The sequence below is a fragment of the Labeo rohita genome, chromosome 19, assembly GCF_022985175.1.
Source record: "Labeo rohita strain BAU-BD-2019 chromosome 19, IGBB_LRoh.1.0, whole genome shotgun sequence".
NCBI classification, from domain to species: Eukaryota; Metazoa; Chordata; class Actinopteri; order Cypriniformes; family Cyprinidae; genus Labeo; species Labeo rohita.
In genome coordinates this window covers 21810118-21828431 of record NC_066887.1, presented here as the reverse complement: position 1 = coordinate 21828431, position 18314 = coordinate 21810118, and the positions used below count along the sequence as shown (strand labels likewise).

At 32.8% G+C, this 18314-nt stretch overlaps 2 protein-coding genes across 3 annotated transcripts; one reads left to right on the top strand and one right to left on the bottom strand.

Annotated features, from left to right (window-relative positions):
• The first annotated feature begins 495 nt into the window (after positions 1-495).
• Positions 496-3233, top strand: LOC127182049 (integumentary mucin C.1-like). Its single transcript, XM_051137149.1, has 2 exons — positions 496-690; positions 1753-3233. The coding sequence occupies exons 1-2, from the start codon at positions 631-633 to the stop codon at positions 2221-2223; spliced, it is 531 nt and encodes a 176-aa protein (XP_050993106.1). The 5' UTR covers positions 496-630; the 3' UTR covers positions 2224-3233.
• A 2683-nt stretch (positions 3234-5916) lies between these two features.
• On the bottom strand, positions 5917-18308 carry anxa14 (annexin A14). Of its 2 annotated transcripts, XM_051137147.1 has the most exons (13): positions 18240-18308; positions 17694-17865; positions 14595-14682; positions 14313-14415; positions 14124-14212; positions 13652-13765; positions 12264-12354; positions 10753-10832; positions 10555-10593; positions 10088-10178; positions 8270-8377; positions 8086-8141; positions 5917-6222 (listed from the first exon to the last, which is right to left on the bottom strand). In XM_051137147.1, exons 3-13 carry the CDS (start codon positions 14634-14636, stop codon positions 6055-6057), a joined length of 981 nt encoding a protein of 326 aa, XP_050993104.1. In that variant the 5' UTR covers positions 14637-14682; positions 17694-17865; positions 18240-18308; the 3' UTR covers positions 5917-6054. The 2 variants fall into 2 exon arrangements, with proteins under 2 accessions (XP_050993104.1, XP_050993103.1); XM_051137146.1 differs by lacking the exon at positions 18240-18308 and having other exon boundaries at positions 17694-18127.
• Positions 18309-18314: the final 6 nt, after the last annotated feature.

Below are 18314 nucleotides of genomic sequence, written 5' to 3'. Positions count from 1 at the left end.
CATGTTTATTGAGATCATTACAGGAATTATATTAATATTTTGTATGTCTTTCCTCATGGTCACAAGATCGTATAGAACAAGGAAGCAAAAGGATATTTCCAAGAAATATAACTAGAGTCTTAAAGTTTACCAGTTACAGTATAACTAAAAAACAGGGAGGAAAAATCTCAACATCAAATACAGACAAAATAATAAGGAAATTGGGGAGCTGCGCAACTTCTAACACAGTGAATCTAACTAAAAAGATGACATATATTATATATTACTATGCAATCTGAGAGGCAAAGAAGACAAACGTTTGGTTTCGGTTTACAGGGAAAGGTTAACCAGTAAAAAAATCCATAAAATAGTAACATCATAAAGTCAATAGAAGCTAGACACACACCCCAGAACAAATGCCACCTTCATCCTGGGTTGGGGAGTGGCTGTTCAGCCTGAGAGTTTTCATTAATCCACACCTGTGTCTGACCCTGAGAACATGACATAATTACAGCTCATAAACGAGCATATATAAGAGCAGAGGAGGGACGCAGGCCACATTGTGAGCACCTGTTGGATTGATCGCAGTTTGGCATCGGATTTGAAGCAAATCTCATTCTCTGTGGCATCTTTTACCGTTTTCTCTCCATCATGAAGTGGCTGATTACAGGATTCTGCATGTTGGCTCTGCTCTCTGTCTTACAGGCTCAGGTAAAAACATACACATCCATCATTTTTACACTCCATAATGCTGCCATCTTACAATATTATCATGTGTTACTGAAATATGTGTCCGGTCAAGTCTTGAATAAGATAAGATGAGGTCAGATTCTGATAAGCTTTTTTCAAAGCTTTATGAGAAAGCTTTTTGGTAAATATAATATAATATAATATAATATAATATAATATAATGCAAAGACTAAAAATAATATCATATATTATTTTATAATATATAGAATTATTTATTATAAAGATTTATTATAAAGAAGTCTAAACTTCTTACAATAAGAAAGAAAAAATCAGTTTAAAAGGATTTAATAAGACCTGTTATTAGAGAATCTATCTTTAATTATAATAATATAATATAATATAATATAATATAATATAATATAATATAATATAATATAATATAACAGAACAGAAAATTTTGTGTTTCAAGTAAAAAAAAAAAGGTCTAAACTTCTTACAAAAAGAAAGAAAAAAAAGATTTAAAAGGATTTAATAAGACCTGTTATTAAAGAAACTATCTGGAATTATTTTATAACATAATATAATATATACAGAAACATAATCTGCACCTTTTTCTGTTGTTTCCAAAACAAAACAAAAAAATGTCTACACATCTTACAAAAAGAAAAAAAAAATGCAAAATTGTTTCAATAAGAATTGTTATCAGAAAATCTAAAATTACTGTTATTTTTTTTTTTTTTTTTTTTTTTTTTTGCTGTTGTTTTAAGCCAAAACTAAGTGAGATTTATGTTTGAAACAATGAAGTTGATGAAGAAAGAAAAATACACTTCTGTTCTGCTTCTCTAGTAAATGTATCACGTTTTATATATTCATTCAGATGTTGACACTGGATGACAAGAAAAAAAATATTATGATTGCTCACTATATATTTACAACAGTTTTACTACAATATTGAGGACAGTAATAAGGAAGGGGAAGTTCTACACCAATAAACTTTGAGGAACAAATATTGTATTGTGTTTCAATTTTAACAGTTCAAAATTGGCATGGGTAATAATAAGCTTTTAAATTGTTCCCTAAAAGTCATCAACTAGAGCTCCAACTGCTCTGTCAACAAGTGGTCCTGCTACAACGACAACTGCAAATACAACTGCAACTACAACTTCAGCTAGAACTTCAACTACAACTTCAGCTAGAACTTCAACTACAACTTCAGCTAAAACTTCAACTACAACTTCAGCTAGAACTTCAACTACAACTTCAGCTGCAACTACAACTACAGCTACAACTACAACTGTAGCTCCAACCAGTAAAATCAGTTCTACTGCACCAAACCAGCCCACCACAACGTCTCCATCTTCAGCGCCCACCATGATTCGAACCACAATTCCAAGCAACATGACCACGATGACAAACACCTCGATGCCAGATAATGACAACACCACAACAGCAAGCCTGACGACAAGTCCAATGACCACGTCGTCCGGCAACTCAATGACAGTTAGCGTCATCAGCTTTACTCTATCTGTCCTGCTCTTCATGATGTTGAATTGAGCATTACCTGATTCAACCCTGGACTAAAGCGAAGTCTGACTGTTTGGCAAAGAACTGTAGTATAATAGTATATGAGTAATATATAAAGGTGAAGTATAGACTACGTGTATATTTGATATATAAATTACCAATGAGTATATAAATGCTCAATTATAAATTATATTTTTGCTAGCAATATTGCTAAATTATATTTATAGTAGCATAAGCCAAAACTGAAAAACAGATAATAGTTTTCTTGACTAAATGCTTGGTATGATAAACCTAACGGCTTATGCTTAAATGCTTAAAATTAGAAATTTGCTTTGTTGATAAATATAAACTCTGTGTCTCTATGTATGAATTTATGTTTTTTATTACATTATTTCAATGAATAACTTGGAACTTGGAAATGGAAGTGTCCATAAAGAAAGAAATAATTATAATGTACATATAAAGTGCCTTTATTAGATTTAAAAAGTGCTTGTTGCACCACAAATGAGGACTTTCTATACATTTTAAACGAAAAATTTATATTTATAGTTTACTGCCTGAAATAAAGAAAAAAAAATGTTGATTGTATGTCTTTCATAGTTATAACTAGTGAAGATTTTCATTGTAATGTGACAGCAATGTATTTACTAGCAACTTTTTCTTGACTGAAACATGTTAAGCAAAATCAGTTATTTCCTTTTGCTCAGTTTATGACCTCATGACATCCTGCGAAAACTATTTAAGCCTTTGGCTAATCATAAAACAAATGATTCATGCTACAATCTACAAGAAATGTCAAATAATAAAGTTGACTTCATCAAAGTTGTCCTAAGACAAGAACGGGTATTGTTTTGGTTTTAGGACAACTTTGATGAAAAGTTTTAATCCACTTCAAATTCAGGTTTATGAAGTGTTGCATCAACCAAACACATGAACACATTAATGTTTATTTTAATTATCACTCTGTAAGTTATTTAACCATGTATTATTTTTTGGAAGGCTTTTGTTTTTCAAACACATTAAAATGCACAAAATCACAACGTTTTGTGTCATCTGATCCTCTTTCACCTAATATATTTACTTGAATTACCCCTGAAATTTCAAAATTAATATTTTAATAACAAAGTATCACATTTGCATGTTAATTGGTTCATTGATGTTGGTTATCATCACATGACATGCAAGTAAACAAAAAACATGAAGTATATGAAGTTTTTTATTTTGATTGATTTTAAAATAATTTATTTTTTCATGATTGAATTAGCTTTTCATTAAAGTCATAAACCCCCTCCTATCCTAACAACCCATACCTCGATGGAAAACTTATTTATTTAGCTTTCAGGAGATGCATAAATCTCAATTTCTTGAAATTTACACTTATGACTGGTTTTGTGGTCCAGGGTCACATATATGAGACTGCTTGTTTTCTTGCCCTTGCCCTTCCTATTTCTCTTCCATGTTGTTGTCGTTGTCCACCTCCTTCTACTCCTCCTCTTCTTCTTTTACGTCCTAATCTTCCTCTTTGAAATCACACATTACTGTATGCAGGATATTGATTGAAAAAGACCGGATAGGATTCACAGTTACACTTTTACTAGTGGTCTGACAAAAAAAATATTGAGATAAAAAATAAATAAAATAAAAATACATTACAAAGTAATTGTGAAATAGAAAAGAAAAAGAAATATGGGCAAAGGTGGAAATATAAATTAGAAAGTCCACTGTCAGAATTTGTAACTCTTGTGTTGTCCTCTGTCTATATATGCTTTCCAATTGAAGGTTCATGTTGAGATGCACCTTTGAGCTATTTTAGAGAACTGCTTTATCATTGGCCGATCTGTAGTCTCTACACTAGTGAAAGTTAATATTCACTTGAACAATTCATGGCAAATTTACAAAAAGGCTAATAGAAATGTGTAGAATATGCTTGACAGTTTATGACAACTAGATCAAAAATTTAGCATTTGCTGTAAAGGCACATATGATGAGCTAATGATGTTTTGAGGGGCAAGACTGCAACAACATGACAGTAGGAACTGATAACGTAGGAAACCGCAGACAAATCAGTTGCACAATCAGTTGCATGAACGTACCAAAGCAAACACAACTTGTTCAAAACAATTAGAAACATTTTATGATGTGCACAAGTGACTAGATAATGCGGAGGTTGAACAAGTAGTTTTGAGAATTTAATTTCTGATCTGAGAAATGCACCAAACTGTAAGCTGACTTTGGCCCTTTTATCCCCATCGAAGGTTCTGATTGGTGTGTGATAAATTTTGTTTCCACTTGGGTAACTGTGTTCAGGGAAATGGGTGTGCTTTTTGAAAAATGGCATTATGGTTTTGAAATTTTCGTTCAAAAGACTGGCTATAGTGTTTTAGCAATCGAGAAACACTTTAATAATAAAGATAAAATGACAAAAAATGACTAAATTGTTGTTGTGAAATAAAATGACTATAAGATTTGGCTTTATCCTTTAAGCTAACATACCAATATAGCAAAGATCTCTACATACCTGTAGGCTTGGTAGTTGTTCACCATAATCCTGTGTAGTGGCACTGGCATGTGATTATTATTATTTTATTTTATTTTATTTATTTATTTATTTATTTTTAAAGGGGGGATGAAATGCTTTGTTTTAATAGATAAAATAACTATGATCTCCATTTGGATCATCTATTTAAATTGCACCCATATGAGCTCCTGGTTTGACATGTATAATTTAAATAGGTTACAATTTTAAACAGTCTGTTGTAATTGACAATTTAATCTTGATTAAAGTCACTGGATAAATTTAAGTGTTTGACATTAAAAACAACACAGGATGGTGATTATAATAATAACGTGATAATAACATAAAAACTGCCCTTATGAATAAAAAAAGCATCATTACTCCAGTCACATGATCCTTCAGAAAGCATTGTAATATTCTGATTTGCTGCTCAAAAAAACATTTATTATTATTAATATGTTGAAAACAGCTGAGTAGAAATTTTTCAGGTTTCTTTGATGCCTGGAAAGTTCAGAAGAACAGCATTTATCTGAAATAGAAATCTTTTTAAACATTGTAAATGTCTGTATCATCACTTTTGTTCAATTTAAAGAAGCCTTGCTAAATTCAAGTATTAATTTCTTTCCCCGAAAAAACAAAAAACAAAAAAACATTATACTGACTCCAAGTTTTGAATGGTATAGTGTATGTTACAAAAGCCTATTATTTCAGATAAGTGGTGGTCTTTGGATCTTTCTATTCATCAAAGAATCCTGAAAAAAAAAGTACTCAACTGTTTTAGATATTGATAATAATAATAATAATAATAATAATAATTGTTTCTTAAACAGCAAATCATCATATTAGAATGATTTCTGAAGGATCATGGGACACTGAAGACTGGAGTAATGATGCTAAAAATGTAGCTTTGATCACAGGAATAAATGACATTTTATAAATTATTCAAATAGAAAGCAGTTATTGTAAATGGTAAAAATATTTCACAATATTACTGCTTTTTCTGTACTTTGGATCAGATAAATACAGGCTTGGTGAGCAGAAGAGAATTCTTTAAAAAACATTAAAAGCCTATTTCTGCCACATGAAAAAAGTCATGATAATTATGACATATAAGTCAAAATTCTGACATAAAAAAGTCATGAAAATTCTGAGGAAAAAGTCATAACCGACATTGTCTTTTACAGGAATCCATAAACAACAGTGCTGCAATTCTCAGTAACATTTTATTTTTTTCTTTATTTGTTTTCCAGACACAAAGCTGTTGTTTAACAGCAATTCATGAACGGAATGTGCTTTTACTGTGTGCACGTGAATGTTTATCATTTGGGTCACACGTAGCACTTCCTCTAATCTTCTGCACGGCATATAGCCAACAAACACTGCTGGAGTTCACCTTTGAACTGCTTCTGTAAGGCCGTGTACAGGGAAGTTCCCGTTGCCTGAAGGTATGCCACTCGAACTCTCAGCAGATCCTCCTCACTGTGAGACACCATCACACCCTGGACCACCGGTGCCTACAGAGTACAGGACAGAGTATCTTTAATACACATCTATAGATGGTTTCACCATAAGCACACACCTGGCCCGAAGTTTAACTTCCGGTCTGTGTTTGTTAAGCAATCTGGCTAGTGACTAATAATATGGCGTCGACTACAAACACAGTTAAAGTTAAGGTGGTGAGTAGACTGAAGTTGAGCACAGGTTGTTGTGCTGTGGGATGCAACCCAGTGTTTCCCATACATGATTTATTTTTGAATAGTAAGATTTTAATGTTTTTTTTAAGTCTTTTCTGCTCACCAAGCCTGCATTTATTTGATTCGAAGTACAGCAAAAACAGCTACATTTACAAATGTTTTTACTATTTACAATAACTATTTTCTATTTGAATATTTTAAAATGTAATTTATTCCTGTGATTTCAAAGCTAATTTTTTAGCATCATTACTCCAGTCACTTGATCCTTCAGAAATTATTCTAATATTCTGATTTGCTGCTCAAAAAACATTTATTATTATGTTGAAAGCAGCTGAGTACATTTTTTTCAGGTTTCTTTGATGAATAGAATGTTCAGAAGAACAGCATTTATCTGAAATAGAAATAGAAAAATGTACTTAATTGTTTCATTTGTTTTAAATATTGATAATAATAATAATAATAATAAATGTTTCTTTAACAGCAAATCAGCATATTAGAATGATGTCTGAAGGATCATGTGACACTGAAAACTGGAGTAATGATGCTGAAAATGTAGCTTTGATCACAGGAATAAATTACATTTTTAAAATATTTTCAAACAGAAAGCAGTTGTTTTAAATAGTAAAAATGTTTCACAGTTTTACTGCTTTTACTGTACTTTGGACCAAATAAATGCAGGCTTAGTAACAGAAGAGACTTCTTTAAAAACATTAAAAATCTTACTGTTCAAAAACTTTTGACTGGTAGTGTATATATATATATATATATATATACATACACATATATATATATATACATACACACACATATATATATATATATATATATATATACACACACACAGTGTTTCCCCCAGGGGAAGTGCTGCCACACATAGAGTGTAAGTCTGGGCGAAAGACAAGGAGAGACAGCGAGCATGGAGGCAAGACATAGTTTTAACTTTTAATGGAATTTACTTATTTATTGTGCTTGTTATGAGAAATAATGTACTCTAGAGGGACTCTGTTATTGACTTCTTTGTAGAAGTCTACCAAAAGTTATGTTTGGGCCACAAAATCGCACATGCGCATTAATGTTTGCTTATGTTATTGACGTTGAAACCATCTATAGCTGTTTCAAAGAAAAAAGAAAAACGAAGTCTGTGGTAAACTAAGCATTACACAATGCATCAACAAACAGTGACCTTATTATCTTTGTAAAGTTGTATATTTGCTTACAAGAACTTCCTGTTCTGCATTTGCATGTGCTTTGCATTGATTTAGCATATTGTATTTTAGGAAATAACTTTATGATTTTTTTTTTTATTGACACATACCTGCCATGCAAAACAATGCAAGTTTGATACAAGATAACAAAAGTACTGTAACTATATTTACATTATTACTGTAACATTTTTCTATGATGACTGAGACTTCTGTTGTTTTTATATTGAGCTAATGGTATTTTCTATTCACTAACCTCAAACCAAACCCTCAAATAAACCTTTCTGTATTTTTATCCCAACATATAACTGATTTTAGCTTTTACTTTACTCTTTGTTGGGACATTTGGGACATAAGGAAAACCTTATCATGCAGACAAAAGTTTTAAAGTAAATAATTTAGGAACAGCATCAATATTTGGCTTTTTGAAATGACACTTATAAAGACAGATATTTCTTAAAAAAAAAAAAAAAAAACTTACTTTCATAGTTTGGATCCGTTGTGCCAAGAACAAATACTGGTTTTGTATACATCGTACTGATGAGAAAAAGAAAGGGATGAATCGCAAAGGCTTTGTAATGATCAGTTAATTTACATTAACTGATCATTACACATTGAGCACACGCACATTAATACATCCTTAAACACACATAAACCAGTTTTACCTAGTGTTTTTAAGCCTTTTTTCATATCTCCAGAGAGGAGTCCTTTAAAATGTCCCTCTATAGCGTCCTCCACTGTCTGCCCTTTCTCAAACTCCACTTGTTCCAGCACTGAAGTAGAAATAACATTCGAGTTCACACACATTTGAAATATTTGTTCTTGTCAACCTTAAAAATACCTTACAAGAAGGCTTAAATAATACAGATGGATATGTTCCAAGGATTTGCATGTTAGAAATGTGTCATTAAATTTACACAAATAATTACTTGCACCAAGGATACAGGAAACAACAACCTTTCCAAACACTAGGCTACGAATAACACTAGGCAAACACTATACTGCCAGCAATGGCAGATATAAATAAAACTTTGTGATGCATCTCATGCACAAGAATTTCATCAGAAGTATGAGCTGTCAAATTTAAATTTTGATATGTTGACTAAAAGCATTATTTAGTATCTTTATGAATAATGTTCCTGTTGATTAAATGGTTTGGTTTTGGTGGAATGGTTTTCCACATTTAGTAAGGCCCTATAAAACCTTTTTTTTTCCCCAATTTTAGTTTTATTTTTTCCGAAAAAATTCTGTTTTGTTATTTTTTTTCTTTCATTTTATTTTTTTCCTGGATTCAGTTTTTTCCCCCAGACTCTATTTTAATGGTTGAATTAACAAATATAAATCAAAATGACATCTAAATAATTGAAATCCCGAAATTTAACAGCATTTTTTTTTTTTTACCGAATTCTTTGTTTCCAATAATTTTCTGTATTTCAATTTAATGGTTTCTTAAATTTTAATAATCAAATGTATCACAAATTGATACATTGATATAATTGATTTTATTAAAAAAAAAAAAAAAATATATATATATATATATATATATATATATATATTTTACTCCGCCCCCGCCCCCCTTCATTAAATATAACTTTCGATTATTAATTTTATTAGTAGTAGTACTACCATTAAAATTATGTAATCTATTTCTGTCACAGTTTCTCCAAGTTAAACCAAACTTTTATTTTGACGCATTGCTGTGAAGACCTTTAAGTTTCTGTTTGTATATGATATGACGATAGTTGTTCTCAAAAGAAATGGTAAAATACTCAAGAATTGGCTTTCAGTGCAGTTCTAGAGATTATGTTTAAGGAATGGTTTTCCACATTTAGTAGGGGCCTGTAAAATCTGTTTTATTTTTTCCCAAATTGCATTATATTTTTTTCCATTGTATTTTTTTTTCTGGATTCAGTTTTTTCCCCTAGACTTTATTTTAATGGTTAAATAAAAAATATGAATCAAAATGCACATCTAATTAACTGAAATCATGAAACTTAACAGCATTTTTTTTTTTTAATTTACTTTGTTTCCATTAATTTTCTGTATTTCAGTTTAATGGTTTCTTAACATTTTAATAATCAAAAGCATCACCAATTAATTGTTTAATTAATTAATTGTTTTATTTATTTATTTCCCTAGAAATACTGTGTTGTACATATACTTTTTCTGGTAAATAAATTCTGGCAAATATTTTTTTTTCTGATAAATATTCCTTAAAAATAATGTTTTAATAATAATTTTATTATTAGTAGTAGTACTATCATTAAAGTTGTGGAAAGTTGTGTAATCTTAGTTTGACAGCTTGATCTCAAAAGAAATTATAAAATACTCATGAAGTGACTTTCAGAGCAGTTCTAGGATTATGTTCATGTGTTCATGTACTCATAAATCGAGATGCAGAAATTTGCAGAAATCATAGGGCCTTAATTTAGCTTAATTATAGCTTTAGATCAGACACACACGTATGAACACTTACAACTCACCAGTTCTAAGATGGTCTGGGTTTCTTGTGGTGAGTATTTTGATCCAAATATCAGCTGCAGGTTTCTTGTTTTTCAGCTCCTCAGATAAAGACTGTAAAACAAAATCATAATATACTATATTCGATCAGACAATTCAATCAGGTGAATGGAGTATGCATCTTATCTGAGTTGAACTTTTAGAAAACTTTAGACATCTGTTATCCTGTGATCTTAGCTGGAATTCTTACAACCCAAATCCTACTTCCGAGGTCATCTAGAGGTCTCGGTACAGGCTGTTGCAGTGCAACAGATCAAACAAAGCAAAGTCAACATCATATGTTTTATAGTTAAACCTTTATCAGCTACATCACCTAATATGTCATGAAAGCATTCACTGGAGTGCAGGTGACTTTGAGGGCGCCTGAAATCTTTTAAAGGAACAATCCATCCTAAAATGACAACTCTATCATGAATGTATATGGACTCACTGCTATATCCTGGTCAATACTTCCTGGCCCATTCTCTTTCTGATAAAGGAAATAGAACAAAAAACAAAACAAAACAATGAGCATCATGATGCACACAGCATGAGATATTGGCATACTGATGATGTATTAACACAATAACTTTTGTTTTGGTGGTAAATATTTAACAGTGAGATTTAGGACAGGTATCACACGTCTTACCTTCAACAACGCCACAATGAGCTTTGAAAAATCTCCACTGGTTTCACTTATCAAGTCTTTCTCCAAATCCCGCTTATACTCTGTTAAAGTGACAATGTTGAAACGTTCAATCACAGACCAATAGAAATTATCATTAATATTCAATTCTTACCCAATTAAAAATTACAGTGATAATATATGCAATTGTTATACATTAAAGGAGAAATCCACTTCCAGAACAACAATTCACAAATAATTTACTTACCCCCTTGTCATACAAGATGTTCATGTCTTTCTGTCTTCAGTCGTAAAGAAATTATGGTTTTTGAACAATTCATTCATTTGAACGAATCTTTAATGTGACTCACGAAGAACGAGTCGTCTCGGGGAGTGATTCGTTCAGTCGCGCATGCGCAACAGCCTATTAGGTTCAGTACCGGAATTAGTTCACCTGTTTCGAGTCTTCAGGTTTTTCGAGTCGTTCGTTCATCTTATGGGGCTGTCACGTGATGCTGATTTTGCTAAAATTAACGAAATGACTTAAAAAAGATTAGTTCATTTTGCTGAACGAGACTGAAAGGTCCGAGTCGATAAAATGATCCGAACTCCCATCACTACTACGAATCACGTCTAGGTTCATCTTCTGTGTAATCCGGCTAAAAAGGTACAGCATGGCGAAAAACTCAATCTTATTTTCTCCTACAACTTCAGAATCATCCAACACATACCTTTTTGTTTGTAAACAGCGTTTGACTTACTTGCACTTTCTTAGTCTTTGCGCATTCGCTTTGTAAACACTGGGTCTGTAGTTCCACCTACATTCAGCGTGACCTTTCGACATGATTTATTAGTACGTCGTGAACGTGCATGCCAGAACCTGTGCTACACAAGCTTTTGTGCTTAAAAAGTATACAAATTCTTATTTTCCGAAAAAAAAAACGGCAGATCGTTTCGCTAGATAAGACCCTTCTTTCTCGGCTGGGATCGTGTAGAGCACTTTGAAGCTGCATTTAAACTACATTTTTGAAGTTCAAAATCAGGGGCACAATTGAAGTCCATTATATGAAGAAAAATCCTAAAATATTTCCTCAAAAACCATAATTTCTTTTCGACTGAAGACAGAAAGACATGAACATCTTGGATGACAAGGGGGTGAGCAAATTATTTGTGAATTGTTGTTTTGGAAGTGGACTCCTCCTTTAATATAAAATAAACCTTAAATCTGATCTCACTCTAATTATACAAATGCACAGATATTCCTTGTTTTTGTGTTGCCTTACAGTAAAAAAAAATCACCAATAATTAGTAAGTAATTAGTGTCTTAAACGAGGACTTTTTTTTCAGACAGTGACATATTTGGTTTGAGGGCAACTGGCATAGCATTTTTTAACCCTATGTCAATATAAAATGCTTTAGTTCAGTATGAGCAGGGTTAAAAGTGAAACATTCAAAAAAACAAAAGGCTTTTAATTGCATTAATTAAATTAAAAGGTTCAACATTTTTACATTTTGTAAAATAATTATTAAAGCACCTTGATTGTATGTGGTCCTGATGTCAGAGAGCTGCTGTGGAGTCCTTGTGCACAGAATCTCCAAAAGAGTTTCTTCATCTGTGCCAGCACCCTAAACACACACAAAAAAATGAATACAGTCTAAATGGGTGTCGATCTATAGTTAAATGTATGCTGATTATCACACACACACACCGGTGGGGTGCAGTGGTGTTCTAAAACGAGGAGAAAATGTTAAATGTTTTTTCAATTTAAATCAAATCTAAATTCATGTCCCAACTACATTTTCTTGGTTAAATGAACATTACTTACACTATTAAATGGGAAAAAAAGTCTATTTTTACATTAACAATGTAATCAATATTCTATTTATTAAAGCCAAGCATTTTACATTTATTCCAAAACATAAACTCAAGGTAGTAACAATTTAAACAATATATTTTATTTGTGAACTTATGGTCAGCTTTTTAATAGTTAACCATTTTTTATTTTTTCAGATCAAAGGTCATCAAAGCTCAGTAAATATTGGTTACTGATTAAATTACACCAAGCTGATTACTCACTAAAAAGTCACACAGATCATGTTTTTAGGCCATTTCAAGTGTTATTTTGATGTAATGAAGTGGTTATATTTAAGTGTGTGAGTTGTTTACTCACTTTTTTATTAGTCTTCCCATTAAATTATGTTTTATTAACAAGGTTCAGGAGGAGCGTGTCAGATACCTAGCCTAATAATCACAAGAGAAGCTCGCTCAAGTCAATCAATGCTATAGGTTTAAATACAACTGACTAACCTCTATCCATTAGATGGTTTATCAGCATCCCTCCACCACCCCATCTCCTCACTCCGAGTTCTCACTACACCTATAGGGGTGTACTCTGGGTTTGGGCCATTCCCGAGCCTGGAGCCCTTCCCCGGAGAGCATGCTAAATATGCATTATACTCTGGCTAATTATATGTAAGCGTGAACTCGTGAACACCATTATATTGCTCATTCAGACTAATTTGTGAAAGCGGGAGGCAGGATTTATCGCATGAACCAATCACAGCCGAACTAGTCATATCTAATCATATTGCGATGATGATTCACGTGACTTTCCCCCATTCATAATTCTTAATTACCCCCCAGCAAACTCACCGCATGCTTTAGGGGGTCTGTTAAAACTCAATGGGCTCAGGGGAGGCGAGAGAGACGCGAACTCCTGCTGTACGTTTATCTGTTTGTGTCGCTGTTAGAAAATGTTTCTTTAGAAAAATTAGTGATTTTTTACACTTTTTACTGTTATATTTTGTAATATTGGCATTTTTTTTATTTTTGTACTATGAATTTTGTCTCGATTGCCTCACCCCTGATACACACTCATGTAATTGAATTCTCATAACACTATACTAGCGATTAATTGCAAACCTCCATGGCTTTGCGTAAGCGATGGGCCTCAAACTGCTCTGGTATCATCATCAGTCCAAGCATCAAAGACTGCAGATCACCAGAAAGAACCTTTTTTAGACCTGCGTCCAATTCCTGTAACACACACACAAGTCACTGTTATGTCACACACATTTTTGTATCATGATGTGGATTATCCATTTTCTATTGATATTTAGTTAATGATATATTATATCCCCTAAACCAAATCCTCACAAGCCTTTCTTTAGTTTTAAATGTTTATTAAGACATTATTTAAGGTGTTTAGTATATTTATTAGGCCATTTTCCTAAAGTGAACTATATGTGATTTTAATTTTTACTTTCCTTGTGGGGACATTTGGTGTCTATAATAATGTATTATATGACTTTGTCACTTCTATGTATTTGGCCTTTAAAAAAACTCAACCTGAGCAGCTTGTGATGATTTGGAGATGAATTTGTTTCTGACTTACCTTTTGTGAGAAATTCTTGTAGGCCCGGGCAAGAGTTTGTCTCTGAGCATTACTGCGATTGGTTAGTATTCTCACAAGGGTGCTCACATCTAAGAAATGGTAGTTTGAAATAACAACAATTAAATATAATAAAATACTAGCACATTGACTTTTACTACTCATGCCTCGTGAGCATTTATACAACTGTACCTTTCTTCTCCAGTGCAGTATGAAGAACTGTAACATCTCTCTCGGGACGGAAATTTGGGAAGGGCCGAACAGACCCAAGGGTGCCCCACCACATGCCTTCAGACTGTGGGATGATAAAAAAAGCAATGTAAAAGGGAGCATGGAAAATATAGAAGAAAATAGCCCTGATATAGAAAAGCTACGCTACTGAGAAGATGTTTTAAAGGAGAAACAGCAGATTTAGCAGCAAACTTCAAGACTGAAGCACTACACAAAAGGTGATGTACAGATGCAAATATTCACCATAAGTGGAGATGTTTCCTGTGAGTTAGCTTCTGCCTCCATCGCACCACTTGTCAGTGTAACAGGAAGTTATGCACAAGCTGCACTGATAAAGCAAAAAGGTGTAGAAACAATTTTCTAGTAGTAAATTTACTAGTAAATTTCACAATTGACCATATGCACGGAGCGTTCTTAGAACTTCCACATAATGATAAGCCAGCTCGTAAACTTCCGGTGAAGCTCATTTTAAATGTGCTATATATAGATGGAGACTTTTAAGACACCTCTCCTGCCTCGTTCCTATCAGAACTGAGAAAAATAATAATTGCAACATTGTAAATAATGATAGCAGCATGAACATGCAGTTATATATTATTTAACAACATATGTGACCCTGGATCACAAAACCAGTCATAAGGGTCAATTTTTCAAAATTGAGATTTATACGTCATCTGAAAATAAGCTTTCCGTTGATGTATGGCTTGTTAGGATAGGACAATATTTGGTTGAGATACAACTATTTGAAAACCTGGAATCTGAGGGTGCACACAAATCAAAACATTGAGAAAATTGCCTTTAAAGTTGTCCAAATAAAGTTCTTAACAATGTATATTACTAATCAAAAATTAAGTTTTGATATATTTACAGTAGGAATTTTACAAAATATCTTCATGGAACATGACCTTTACTTAATTTCCTAATGATTTTTGCCATAAAAGAAAAATCAGTAAATTTGACCCATACAATGTATTTTTGGCTATTGCTACAAATATACCCCAGTGACTTAAGACTGGTTTTGTGGTCCAGGGTCAAATATAATTCAAATGTCGAGCCTGGTAATCCCAGGAGAGTACCTAGACACATAGTTGTACATTAAAATGCTGACAACTAAACACTATCACAACCGTTTAGGCAAACAATAGCTAGCTAGCTAGCTAGCGATGCTTCTCTTCAACGACATCTTAATAGTATTCTTGATAATCAATAACTTGCCTTCATAGTCATGAACACATTTTTAAATTCTTGTAATATTTTAAAGCCTTTATTATTTTTTAACTTAACAGCTGTGCAGTAAAATTCACTTTTCATTCATAAAGATGACATGAAAAATGTCTTATCACAGAAAACAATGACTTTTTAAGATGAAAATGATATGAAGATGGCAGAAGAGGATCACTCATTGGCTGCAGCTGCCATTTCAACTCCCTAGTTTTTTCAAGTCTTGCTTTTCAAGTTATTATAAAATTACTAGTATAACAAATTTTAGTAGTTTTACCGTACTGAAGTATATAGTATAGCAAGTGCAGAAAGTCATTAAAATAAATAAATAAATAAATAAGCTCACACACAAACAGCCTATAAGGGTGAATTATTTAAAGGGGTCATCCGATGCCCATTTTTTCACAAGCTGATATGATTCTTTAGGGTCTTAATGAAAAGTCTCTAATTTACTTTGATTAAAAATTCTCAATGGTTTTGTAAAACAACACCCTTTTTACCTTGTCAAAATGAGCTCTGCAAAAATCATCTCATTCTAAGGGGTTGTTCCTTTAAATGCAAATGAGCTCTGCTCACCCCGCCCCTCTCTTCTCTCTGTGGAATGACGATCTTGTTTACTTTATCCGCATTTAGCCGCTAAACTTCCTAACTACCACGTTATAAGGAAAGGCGATCGCAAAGATTCATAAAGAAACGCTTATACACACTTCTGCTGTAAGTGAAGCTGAATCATGAATGATTTGCATGAACATAGACGGATATATGTAGATCGGAAGGTGCATTCCATTCACAAACAAACGTAATCTACTGAATCTTCAGCTGCTCAGATGTCGGGAATAAATGACGACCACTATGTTCATTATAACATCCTGCAACACGACAACTCAATCGGAGATATTCTTGTCTAACTTACATCCCTGCTTCGGCATCGAAACAAGGAAAGTTACTGGACTGTGACAGTGGATCTGAGGTAAGAGCTCATGTCAATCAACTATCGTGTGAGCGGCCTCTGTCGGTGTGACAGGCATCTGAGAACGGCTCGATTTGAAAAAGGGGATATTATTTTTACAGATTAATTAAAAACCACTGCATGGATTTTATCATTATAGGGTAGATTTGTACATACACTGCCAACACACATTAATCTTTAAACAACATGTAAAAGTGAACTTAGCATCCGATGACCCCTTTAAATACTTATATGTAGTTCACTACAAATTAAATAAGTTAAATATTAATGGTATAAGAATTAAATAATGCATTCAATATGAATCAATATGAATTTAAAATATATTTGATTTAATTTAATAACTACATCATTTAAGTTTTATCTTGAACTGTGAAGGCTATTAAATAGCCTATTCAACCAACACAAAATTGTTACTGCTGTAGTTTTGTTACTCTGAATTTAGTCTGAATCATTTAATGCACATCTCTACTTTTGTCATCGGCTTGTCAGATGTTTTGTTCGATTATAACCGTCAATCATAGAAATGACTTCCGTATATTTAGCGGATTTACTAATTACGTAATTTTTTACACTTCCTTTTTTCATTCTTGAAAGGGTATACGTGGACTCTTAGACAAACAAACTCTTCTTTGAATTGTGAATGGATTATGCAGAGAAAGCGAGCAACGGACACTCCAATTGACACAGAACAGTTGACCGGAAATCACTGAGCTGGCTTGTCTAAAACAAGGAGGTAATCTATGCATATGGTCAATTACCTTCAAAAGAATGGCAAGTAGCACACTGCATTATACATGACATTTTAAGTAGACAGACTGAAAAAACATACTCCAATTTTAATTTACAACTTGAAAAATCATTTTCACAGTGTATATAGAAAAAACAATAACAAAAATGATGAAAAAGACTTACGAAAGAGCAAAAATACTGTAAACAAATACATTTCCTTATTATTATTATTTTTAAAAAACTGAGAAATGAATAAACAAAGAAATTAACTTTATTCTCACTGTAAAATATGACTAAATGAAATTGAAATGATCCTTCTGACAAAAAGAGGAAAGCAAATTTGGTTTAAAAATGTTTAACTAACTTTAAAAGACTACTCAGATAGTCATGATGATTAGATAAGGTGGTTTACCTGCTGAAGACTGAAGTGTGTTTGTAGTGAGATTCAGTCTCAGGTGAGATCGAGTTTCAGCTTTTTTGTGACCCCTGATCTGCCTTCTCTCAAACTTAATAGCGCAAGATGAAAACTCAAGGTTTTAAATCACTTTTGAGAAATTAACAGCATCCAAACGCCATAGTTTTCAGCCTCGTCTGCTGCAAAAAGCACAAAATGTTTCAAAACATATGAAGCTCCCAATGCCTCAGATCAGATCAGATCAGATATCCCATGGGTGTAACCTTGACACCACACACAAAAACTTCAAAAACCTGCAAAACTGGAAGACTCAATTGACCAGATTCCTCCCCAAAACAACCATTTCTGAATTACAACGATTCTTCGAAGGAGAATTCTCGAACACGTTTAGATGTACATTTAAACAACGTTCGATGTCAGTTATTTGCTAGACGCTGCACAAAACAGGTTGTAATTTGAGAAATGTGTGAACGTGTTGTTAATGTCAACAAAGACGTTTGTGGAGCTGAACTTGTGTACATAAACCCAAGTTGAAATTATCACGAGAATTTACCTCCACCCGAAAGAGCAACATCATCAGGTGCAGCGTTTGATTTGTAGACCTGAACAAATGGCATTAGTACACGCA

Excerpts from the sequence above, each read along its gene's own strand:
- LOC127182049 (XM_051137149.1), top strand. The coding sequence starts at position 631 with ATGAAGTGGCTGATTACAGGATTCTGCATGTTGGCTCTGCTCTCTGTC. Across the intron at positions 691-1,752 it reads TCTCTGTCTTACAGGCTCAG|TCATCAACTAGAGCTCCAAC; the intron begins GTAAAAACATAC and ends GTTCCCTAAAAG.
- anxa14 (XM_051137147.1), bottom strand. The coding sequence starts at position 14,636 with ATGGAGGCAGAAGCTAACTCACAGGAAACATCTCCACTTATG. Across the intron at positions 14,416-14,594 it reads AGGAAACATCTCCACTTATG|TCTGAAGGCATGTGGTGGGG; the intron begins GTGAATATTTGC and ends ATCATCCCACAG. Across the intron at positions 6,223-8,085 it reads AACGGATCCAAACTATGAAA|GCACCGGTGGTCCAGGGTGT; the intron begins GTAAGTTTTTTT and ends TGTACTCTGTAG.